This window comes from Anser anser (assembly GCF_964211835.1).
Source record: "Anser anser genome assembly, chromosome: 8".
NCBI classification, from domain to species: Eukaryota; Metazoa; Chordata; class Aves; order Anseriformes; family Anatidae; genus Anser; species Anser anser.
Genome location: NC_139728.1, coordinates 10,559,952 through 10,570,815, shown reverse-complemented (window position 1 = coordinate 10,570,815; position 10,864 = coordinate 10,559,952). Strand labels below are relative to the sequence as shown.

The 10,864-nt window shown below is 50.2% G+C and overlaps 1 protein-coding gene across 2 annotated transcripts; it reads left to right on the top strand.

Annotated features, from left to right (window-relative positions):
• The first annotated feature begins 1,576 nt into the window (after positions 1 to 1,576).
• On the top strand, positions 1,577 to 10,476 carry LOC310903145 (uncharacterized protein). Of its 2 annotated transcripts, XM_083845857.1 has the most exons (5): positions 1,577 to 1,862; positions 3,601 to 3,674; positions 3,849 to 4,180; positions 5,820 to 5,975; positions 8,595 to 10,476. In XM_083845857.1, exon 5 carries the CDS (start codon positions 8,707 to 8,709, stop codon positions 9,871 to 9,873), a length of 1,167 nt encoding a protein of 388 aa, XP_083701983.1. In that variant the 5' UTR covers positions 1,577 to 1,862; positions 3,601 to 3,674; positions 3,849 to 4,180; positions 5,820 to 5,975; positions 8,595 to 8,706; the 3' UTR covers positions 9,874 to 10,476. The 2 variants fall into 2 exon arrangements, with proteins under 2 accessions (XP_083701983.1, XP_083701982.1); XM_083845856.1 differs by lacking the exon at positions 3,849 to 4,180.
• Positions 10,477 to 10,864: the final 388 nt, after the last annotated feature.

Here is a 10,864-nt window from a genome sequence, read left to right as displayed (position 1 = left end):
AGCACAGGCATCATACCCCTGACTTGATTTAGCAAAGAGTCCTGGATCTGGAGGCTTCTCCCCTGCAGGCCGTATATTTAGGGGATTGCTCATATACACACAATGCACTCGCGCTCTCTCGCACAGTCATTCCTCCATTATCCGTGGGCAGTGCAGGTGGTTTGCGCAGAAATCACGGCACGCAGCAGGCGTGGCTCACACCCTGCTCGGGGGCATTATTTCTGGGCTTGCTGGTGGTGGTTCCCCCCCGTGCCTCCGGACAACCCGCGTTATTAAATGGGTGTTAACAGTCTGCTCCTCCTGTGACAGCGTGGTGGTGTCCCCTGTTGTGTTTTTTGATGGCTCGTGTGACCCCGGTGTGCATACGCTGCTCTTTGGCTTCCTCGGCCCTGCTGGCTGAGTGGTTGTGTGAGGAGGGGGACATGGAGGCTGTGCAGGGCAGACCGAGGAGAGGCAGCAGTTTGATTATCTTTTACCATCAGGATTCGTGGGCTTGCGTACTGATGGGACAGTTGTCCTGGGTGTCAGTCGTGCTGCGGCTGCAGAAGGGCACGGGTCTCTGCGTGCCAGTCACACTGCTCTCCGGCTGTGCCAGGCCCACCGGGGCGATGAGGGGTGGGATATGGGCTGTCACTGTGTCAGGCGATGGCAGTGTGACAGGTCAGGGGACAGGGGTGGTCTCAGTGTGACAGGCACACGGCGGGTTGGAGCAGGGGTTGTTCCCTGGCTGTGCTGGTCACACAGGTGTGTGTGACGGGGACTGATCTCGGGGGCTTGGTTACAGCAAGCGATGAGGCTGGTCCCTGCCTGCGTCACTCATACTGCGGGTGTGATGGGGCTGGTGGTCCTCTGCCAGTGACAGTCCCTGGGGGTGTGATGGGGCTGGTGCTAGGCTGTGACAGTCCCTGGGGGTGTGACAGGGGCAGTGCTCTGCCTATTATAGTCCCTGGGGGTGTGACGGGGGTGATACCGGGCTGTGACAGTCACACTGGGAGTGTGACAGGGGTAGTGCTCTGCTTGTGACAGTCCCTGGAGGTGTGATGGGGCTGGTCCTACGCCTGCATCAGTCACACTGGGGGTGTGATGGGGCTGGTCCCCTGCCAGTGACAGTCACACTGGGGGTGTGACAAGGGTAGTGCTCTGCTTGTGACAGTCCCTGGGGGTGTGATGGGGCTGGTCCTTTGCCTATGACAGTCCCTGGGGGTGTGACAGGGGCTGGTGCCAGGCTGTGACAGTCGCACTGGGGGTGCGACAGGGATAGTGCTCTGCTTGTGACAATCCCTGGGGGTGTGACAAGGGGAGTGCTCTGCCTGTGACAGCCCCTGGGGGTGTGGCAGGGGCAGTGCTCTGCCTGTGACTGTCACACCGGGGCTGTGACGAGGCTGGTGCTGGCTGTATCCGTCAAACTGAGCGAGTGACAGGGGTCGGTCTCCGGGTGTCAGTCACGCTCGGGGAGTGACGGGGGCTGCTCCGTGGCCGTGTCACTGGCGCCGGGGGTGTGACAGAGCCGGCCCCGGCCGTGCCAGTCACCGGGGGGTGTGCCAAGGGCCGGACCCCGGCCACGGCCGTCCCTCCGGCGGTGTGAGGGGGCGGGCAGCCGGGAGGAGTCTATCCCCTCCTTCACCACGATTGGTGCAGCGCGCTGCCGGTCACGGATCTGCGCCCGGCGATTGGTGAACAGAGCCGTCCGTCAGGCAGCAAGGCGGGGCCTCGCGCGTCAGCGGCGGGCAGCTGCCGGGGGCTGCCGATGGTCCCGGCAGAAGATGGCGGCCGCCGGCCGGCCCGGGCCCTGAGCAGCGCCGCGCCCGCTCCGCCCGCGGGGCCGAGGCCGCCGGGGGGCAGCGCCCGGCCCGGGCCGCACGGTGAGGGGCAGGGGCGGGCACTGCGGGCATCCCCCGGGCCGGGGGGCGAGAGGGGGGCGGTGGGACGGGATGGGGGTCCGGGGGTCCAGGGGCCGGCTCGCTGCGGGCCGGGCGGAGTGCCCCGGCCCTGCGCCTTTGTGGGCCAAAAAACTTGCGGAGAGGGTACGGCTGCCTGGGCGGCGCTAAAAATAGGCGGCTGGCGCTTAATCCGGTACTCCCGGAGAAATCCCCTTGTGCTGAATGGCTGCTTGGGTGGGTAGCGAAGGCGCTCCTGGAGCAGCCTCCTAACCCAGGAGTTACCACAAGAGCAGATAAGCGCAGCTCAAGGGTATCGAGATAACCGCTCGGCAGGTGCAGGGCTCTCCTCGGACCTCTTTGTGTTTGCGTTTTCTGGGTTTTCGCAGCTAAACGTGTAAGTACACGGCACACGGGCCGATAACAGCTATATGATTCATCTCCCCTAAAGCCCCAGCCCAGAGGGGTGTCCTTGCACACGCACCGTCCGCACGGCACCGCGGAGGGCTCCTGCGTGCCCAGAACTTGATCGGAGTTGTCAGGAGTTGAGCTGGGGATGTTAGCAAAGTCAGATGAATTTTGCACAGAGGTTTGCTGACAATCCGGATCAATACGTGCAAAGGAGAAGGGAAGTTTGAGAACCCGGAGCATGCCCAAAAGGCTGTGACTTGCCTAGCAGGCTTTTTGCAGTCCTCACCTAGTTTCCTCCAGCTAGTTGTACCCTGGTGCTTACGGCGTGACTCCGGATTTTGTAACAGTACCTGACGTTGGCTGTAGTTAGGAGTTGTTTTCTTGTTAGGAGTTGTTTTCTCAACACGTTCGCTTATCTGAATGCCTTGTTTATGGGATGATAGTTGTCTGGGACCCCAAGACCTGGAAGGCCCTGGAGAGCTTTGCAGAAAAGCCTTGTGTGTCTTTAGATGGCTAGAGGTAGTGGATGATTCCTTGCGCTGGGTCATTTGAGAGAGGACAGCATCAGATCCTGAACCTTCCTTGAACTGTGCTCAGCAGGATCCTGCCGGAGCGTTGGCTGTGCTTGTTCCCTTTCTGTAACTGTAGCATGTGTTATAACCAGCTCTGGGAGGAGAGAGCTGCCCCCTTCCCCTTGATTAGGGCTTATTTTGCCGTGCTGCAATAAATCATCGAGGCTGATGGAAAATCCTTGGAATGTAGAATTTAATGAAATCATGTACTCATAAGTACAACACATGAAGTAGGAGGCAAGCTATGTTTCAAATACCTCATTATTAGGAGAAAAATTAAAAAAATACACAGAACTTGATAAAGCTAACTATATTAATTAGTCTGAAAACCAACATGCATGTGATACGATCTCTGAACTTCATTTTTCATTTTGTTCTTTTTATTTAGGTTAAAAAGGTTAGCAGAGTGGCCTGCTCTTCATTACTGAAAGCGAGAGGCTAGTATGGGGACTGTGCTCATGATTTGCACGAGTGTATTGACACTTCTGTGGGTACAAGTCTTGGGGCGTGTAAATGTTGGCTGTGTTACCCTGACATAGAAGCCCTTTTCTGTCTTGTCTCAGAGCAACAACAGGAAAAAGTATAGTGAATAGAGTTGTCCTGGGTCCTCGGTCTAACCCGTGAGTTACCATTTGGAGTGTTCTGTGTTGTGTATTACTCCTAAAGTATTTTGAACTAAATTGACATCTTAAATCCTAACTTTGCCTGGCAGATAATGAAATTCTTGTTTATTTTCTAAGGAATCTGACCTGGAAGAAGCCAGCCATGAAAGGTCACGGGAATTTGTACTGCCTGTCTCCACAATTACTAGCAAGTAAGCACTCTTAGATTCTATAGGCTGGAGGTGGACTTGGTTTCTGTTAGTGACAATTCTCACACAGGTGGGGAACACTTGGGTGATTCCAGACAGCCCTCAGAGTTGGATGGGCTGCAAATCCAGCCTCCAGCTGGAGGTGGAGGAAAATTACTCACCACCATCTACTCCTAGGTGCATTCCTGCTGGACCGTCAATTTGAGAAGAAGTTCATATAGAACTGCAGTCTGAAGAAGAGGAGACCTTTAAAACTTGCCACCAGAAACAGAATTCATCCACCCCTGGGGTTTTTGACACCTCCAGTACCAACTTAGACCTGCAGCGTGAAGATAAAGATTTAGAGCGCTGTTCCTCTGAACGCTCAGAGGAACCTCAAGGAGGGAGAAGCAAGGATGATGCAAGCATCATTCTTATTAATGCTTTTGGGGAGGAGGACCTGGAACCCATCTCTAGAGATGCTTTGACTTACAGGAGAAAGAAATGCAATGCCTCTTTCCAGGATGCAAGTGAGTTGCAGGAACCCAAGCAGATTCACCTTGTGGAAAACCCATATCAATGTTGGTAGCAAGCAGTTCTTCCTTACTGCAAATTTACAAATGCACATATTCATTGTAGTGTCAGGCCACGTGAGTGTCCAGGGTGTGACAAGGGTTTCATTGGCACAGCTAGTATCTGGAGGCAGCTACTCAATGTGCACAAGATAGAGCATTCAAAGAGTTTTAGGAAATGGTGTGGCTGGGAACCCTTGGTCTCAAGTACACAGGACCCAGGAGGATGAGACCAATGTCTATCAGCAATATTCAGATGACCATAAACCTGGAGAAGAATGTAAACCATACAGTAAATTGCCCCACTGTGTGGCAAAGGTTTCCATGAACCTAACGTGCTTTCCAAGCACAAGGTGATCTACTAGCAAGAGAAGCCTTACGAATGTCAGGAGTGAGGGAAGTCCTTTGTCCAACTACTCAGGTTGAAACAACACCATAAAATCACTTAGGGGAGCGCTTCTTGTATTGCAAGGAGTGCAGAGGGCCGTCCACCTGGCTGGCGTCACTCCAGTACCACCATACTGGAGGAAGCCCTACTTGAGTGCTTACTGCTCTTGAGACTGCACTGAGTCAGGTCCTCTGAGGAGGGGTGAGTGTATGCACAAAAGGAAAATACGGTAGCTTCCACAACACCAAGCACTGCTGGCTTTCTGTTTTTCTTCTGATCTAAGTGGAATTTGTCCTCTGAAAAGTTCTGCTCATAAATACCCGTGCAAAAAGGTCTGTCCCCAGTTGCCATCTCTGAGAATGGCCAGTGTAACTGTAACTCGATGACTGGATGTTCTGCAGACACTCCGTGGTCCCTTCAAGGGAGACCAGCGTTTGCTGGCGTTATTGCCATTCTGTGGCACCTGTGGAAGTGCTTCCACTGACATTGTGTCAGGTTGAAGTCAAAATAGATGTGCAGTTGTGGGATGTAATCAGCACTAGCTAGACTCATCTGGGGCACCTCTGCTTGTAAGACTGACCCGTTAAATTAGAGCTCTTGTGCGTGCGTGGTCTCCAAGTTGCGGTGCTCTCTGGCTTGTCACCACCCTCTGATGCTGGTTTTGCAGAAGTCTCGCTGCTAGGCTGCACAGCCCGCTTGGCCAGAACCACTCATCATCCCTTCTTTCCAGGCATCCCCTCATGTTTTAGTGTGTCAGTTGTAATAACACATGATTTGTGTGCATATCGGTTTTAGGTTTTGAACAGAAAATGACCATTTATCACCTGCACCCCACACAGACATGCTTGCAGTTGGTCCCATACATGCTTGTGTATTGCTAGGGTTTTCCTAATGAATACTGATGAATGAAGGGATGTGTTAGGGACAGCGAAGAGGTACGTGACTTTGTGTGTCGTGGGTCTAGGTGGAAGAAAGTCTTTGCTGTGCCCAACTGCTGCATTACAATAAGAAATGTCAAAGATTTTAAATTCAGAAAAAATGCTTGTTTAAAAAAAAACTCGTGAGTTTTTTCCTGGTTTGTGAGAGTTGAAATGACAGCTCTTTCTCTGCAAGATTCTCACAGCAAAGCTTAAATGCCATATTTCCATGCTAATAATGTACACCCCTGTTTGGTTTTAACTTCATCTCTCCATTTGCTGTTATTTGTAGATACCCGTTTTGAAAACCTGTGAGCTTTGTTAAGAAGATCCACCAAGACAGCTGTCCAATGTTCAACATAACTGCAATGCTGAAAGCAGGAGCAATCTCTGCAAAGTTACGCAGTGATGCTGGAGAGTGATGATGACTGCAGGAAGCACCGCACTGGTCAGTATAACTGGGGGAGGAATGCAGAGTGCTGGGGGACTGGGTCAGGGACCGCTGGGTGTAGTGGAAGAGAAGCTGTTGGGGTGTTAATGATGGGGCTTCATGGGGACTGCGGTTTGGACTCCTTTTGTTGAACAATTAGTCTAATGGTGCTAATGCAAGAAAGGAGTTGTGGGAATGAAATGTGCAGACATGGAGTACGTACAGAGCTGCAGAAAAATGAGTAGAATTTGGGAAGTGGTGGTGTGGTGGACAAGCGGTGAAATTTTCTGCTTCAAATTGGTGGCTTATCAGCTGTGAAGGAGGGAGGAAAGGAACCTGAGAATGCCTGGGGACTACTGTTGTCCCGTGGCTTTGAAAAAGGTAGATGGGATCCTAGGATGTGTCAAAGGACTGCCATTAAGAGTAAGGAAATAGTGCCTGGTAGTGGAAGGCCTGGTGAGACATCACAGAAAACTCCATGTGCAGGTCTGGGTGTTCAGGCTGAAGAAGAAACTCATTCAAACAGGAAATGAGGCACAGAAGTCAGGGAGGTGGCCAGAGCCTTACAAGCACAGAGCCTGTTTCTTCTAACAAACCAAAGCCTGGAATCAAATCCAATCGCTGCTGAACTTCTGTGGAAAGATGAGCAGTTACCGTTGGCAGGGGGTAATCGTGAGCTCCCTGATAGCCCTGGGGCTGGTCCTCTGGCTGCTCTGGCAGCTCCAAGCAGCAAGGCCACCTGGGGGGTACTTGGGGGGCACCCTGCCACCAGCTGCTGTGGGCCTGGGTACGCTGTGACGGCGCTGCCAGCATGGGGCCAAGCCGAGCCCAGGCTTTGATGAGGAGCCCCACAGGTAGTGAGCAGGGCGGGAAAAAGTGCGATGTTTTCATTTTGCCTTAATTTTTCGTTTTGTTTTTTTTTTTTTTTTTTAAACCTGCATCATGATTTAAATATTTCCCCCCTGTGGAAACCAGACAGGCATGGTCAGGGAGTTTTATTAAGCCGAGCAGTGCCAGCCTGCTTTGAAAAGTTTTTCTTCGACAAAGGAAATAGCAAATCAGTGACTCAACTAGGGATCTGAAGGTGTGCCACTGGAGATGCTCGGCATCTTGTAGGGAGTGAGGAATAGTTCCTGTTTTCATGCAAGCACTATTAAATTAGTGGGAACAGTTGAAGTTGGTGGGTGAGTTGAGCCATTCTGTTCCAGGCAGTGACTAATGAAGACGACCAATTCAGGCTTGTTTTCTGCATCACAGTAGAAGAAAGCGCAGTTTGTGTCTCGAATGAAACCGGCCTTTCTGAGATGTGAATGAGACCTTTCACTTAAAGCACATTGCTATACTGCCTTTATAACTATTTAAGCGTACTGAAACTAAATAGCCAAGCTTTATATTTGTGTGCATGTCAGTATAGAATGGTATGCATGCATGCATATGTGCTTACATGGATTTGTAGGGGTATATATGTGCTTGTGTTCAGGCAAGTCTTACCCAGACAAAAGCAGCCATGAGGAAGTGAAGAAACAGCGGGAGTGCAGGGAATATGAAAAATGGGTGTTAAGGAGAAAGCGGGGGTCAGGGACAACCAAGGGAGTCATCAGGATGGGAAAAAAAATGTGCTTTCCGAGGTTAGATTAGCAATTCAATGCAAACACGTTTTTAAACCAGGTGATTGAAAGCTCCCTGTGGAGCTGCTGTCATCAGAGGCTGCTGGGACAAATCTAGAAAACCTTGCAAATCCACAGCTCGGTATGGCATAAATGAAAACATCTTCCTCACAAGAAAGTTTGTGACTCATGCGTTTTGGACCAATTACCTTTGCATATATTCACATTCTCTGTTAGCAAGGTCAGTTTGCAAGGGTTGTTTACCCAGAGTATTTGAAGCTGTTGCAGTAGACCAGCTCTGGAGGATTACTAGCGGTGCTTTGAAGCCTGGGAAGATGGTTAGTAAGCTTTCTGGACAGCTGTATGATACCTTTTCTTGCCTACTGCTGCAGAACAGCAGTCTTCTCTGCATGGTGCCAGCTGATGGTGGCACAGGGGTCCCAAACATCCTCAGGATGCTTAGGATAACGCTGGGAAAGATGAGCAAAGGTGCTCCAGAGCTCTCCAAACCCACCTTCTGTACAGAGCCTCTTATTGCTGCTGGGTCTGGCTGCTTGGCACAGTCCCGCGGTCTCGTTGCGTTACCTTACCAGTCACAAGGTGCTTTTCTTCAGTAACAGGTTCTTCTAGTTTTATTTAGCAAGGTCAAAAACAAACATGATTCTTTTGGAAGACTTGTGGGGGTAACTACGGAGATAAGTGCAGAAGTTTGCCTAAAGTGTTTGCACCCCGGAGTTCTGAAGGCTTCTTGTCTTTAAGTGAGTTCAAATTGTAAGTTGTTTAACAATTTACATTTGTAGAGGAGGCTGAATTGTGACAGAGGATTTAACCTTGTTAAACATAGTCTGTGTGTATTCTACATGCTGAATGTACATATTTTACATCTATAATAGTAGATGATTTTCTCCTTCCACGTAAATGATTGCCTGTCCCATTCTTTTAATAAAGAAAAAAAAAATCTTTACTGTGTTAACTTTACCTTCTGTTAATACCAGAAAATCACTGTTGAAATGGGTCTTTTATTTTCAAGGGAGGACTGTAAGAAGAGCTGAGAATGAGATGGACTTACCATGAAAGACTTGACTCTCTTGGCATACGCATCATCAACAAGCTGCAGGTGAACGCAGTGTACACATCAGAGGATGGACGTGAAGGTGGACTGGGGCTCTGAGAGTAACACTTGTGACACAGGTGAGAAGCAGTCAAATTATTCCAGAAAGATCACTGAGGAGGCGGGCCACAAACCTAACCTTCAGGAGGAGGTAGACATGAATTACTCAGAGACATCCAGTCCTTGTTGCAACTCTGCTGGACTGCCAGGTAAGCAGGAGCTTCCAACGGAGCTGCAGAGTGAAGACAAGGAAACCTATGAGACCTGCTACCAGAAACGAGGTGAGAGCACAGCTGGGATATTCGTCCCCTCCAGTACCAACTTTGACCTGCAGTGTGAAGATAAAGACACAGAGCGCTGTTCCTCCGAGCGCTCCAAGAAGCCACGGAGAAGAGTGCGTGGTGATAATGAGAATGCCATTCTTGGTGGTGTGTTTGATGAGGATGTGGAACCCATCTCTGGAGAAGCTTTGCCATATCGGTGCAAGAAGTGCGGTGCCTCTTTCCAGGGTATGAGCGAGCTGCAGGAACATAAGCAAACTCACCTCGTGGAAAACTCCTATCGATGTCCTGTCTGTGCCAAAGAGTTCTTCCGCGCAGCCAATTTGCGAATGCACAAGCTGATCCATTCTAGTGACAGGCCGCACAAATGTCCGGAGTGCGACAAGGGTTTCATTCGCACGGCTGATGTCTGGAGGCATCTACGCAATGTGCACAAGATAGAGCGCTCCATGGTGATTTTGGGAAATGGCATGGCTAGGAACCCCTGGTCGATTGTGCACCGTAACCAGCAGACTGTTGAGTACACCGACCAGCCTTGTGCAGAGAACCACAAGGCTGAGGAAGAAGACTGTAAGCCTTATGCCTGTCCGACGTGCGGCAAAGGTTTCGATAAACCTAACCTGCTTTCCAAACACAAGGTGATCCACCGGCAAGAGAAGCCCTATAAGTGTCAGGAATGTGGCATGGCGTTCGTGCAGCTGCTCAGGCTGAAAAGACACCAGCAGACTCACTCCGGGGAGCGCCCCTTCTACTGCGAGGAGTGCGGAGGGACGTTCACCCGGCTGGCATCGCTCCAGCGCCACCAGCGCATCCACACCGGGGAAAAACCCTACTCCTGTGACTACTGCGGTCACTCCTTCACTGAGTCAGGTACACTCCGGAGGCACGAGCGCACGCACAAACTGGACAAATCGTAATTCTTAGTTCGTTTGTGGCTGCGGACTCCTTTGGTTGCTTCTTAACCTGAACGAGGCCTGTTAAAGAGGCCTGGAGAAAGCACTCCACTGCATGCACTACAGCCAGTCTGGACCCACTTGAGCGAGGAGCTCAGGAACTTGTGCTGGTAGAGCTTGCACTTACTGGCTTTAAACTGTCTTTGCGTGAATAAATAGCTAAATTACCACTGAGTAACGAAATGTGAGACTTGTGAAGACTGAAATAGCTCACGCGCTGGCACTGTGTCACCACTGTGAATCGGAGATGCGTCTGCTTGAGCTTTTTGCAAGGATGCACGGGCTATGAAACTTCTCTCTGCGGTCTTGGTCACTGGACAGATTGGCCCTGCCCTCTCGAGTGTGATGGCTCCTTGGCACTGGGTCTGGAGATCTGTTGTTGCAGGTCTTTGCTAAGCTGTAATAGTCCATGGTTGTCCTTGCATCCTCCTTGCATTCTGCAGAGTTTTTCTTTCCATTATGTATTTTTATTTGGAGGGGAAGTATCATGTTGGTTATTTTTAAAAAAACAAACAAAAAACCTACCACAAAACAGTTCCTTAATAAACTAAACACTTATCAGCTGTATTTCATAAATGTTTTGATCCAAGGGAGTACCAGTCCCTTATGCACCTTTGTGTTACTGGTTGAATGACCGTTAATAATGAAGAGAGAGTTCTATTTCCGTTATGACAGTGCATGTTCTTGGGGTGAGGGATTTGAATTCATTTATATTTATGATGGAACTGTGCGCTCTGTATCTGTCCAGCTGAGTACTACAGTAGCAAAAGTTCGAGAACACAAAAATTGGAAGAGCAGGAGAAAGACCCAAATTAAATCACCTTTGGTACTTGTTGCATAGGAATCTTTTCCTAAACGTTATTTCCTAAACATTTTTGGACATAAGGAAGCTTCTCCTAACAAAACCATCGTTTTTTGCTGTGTCTGTGTACTACTCAAAGTGTGTGCTAGACTC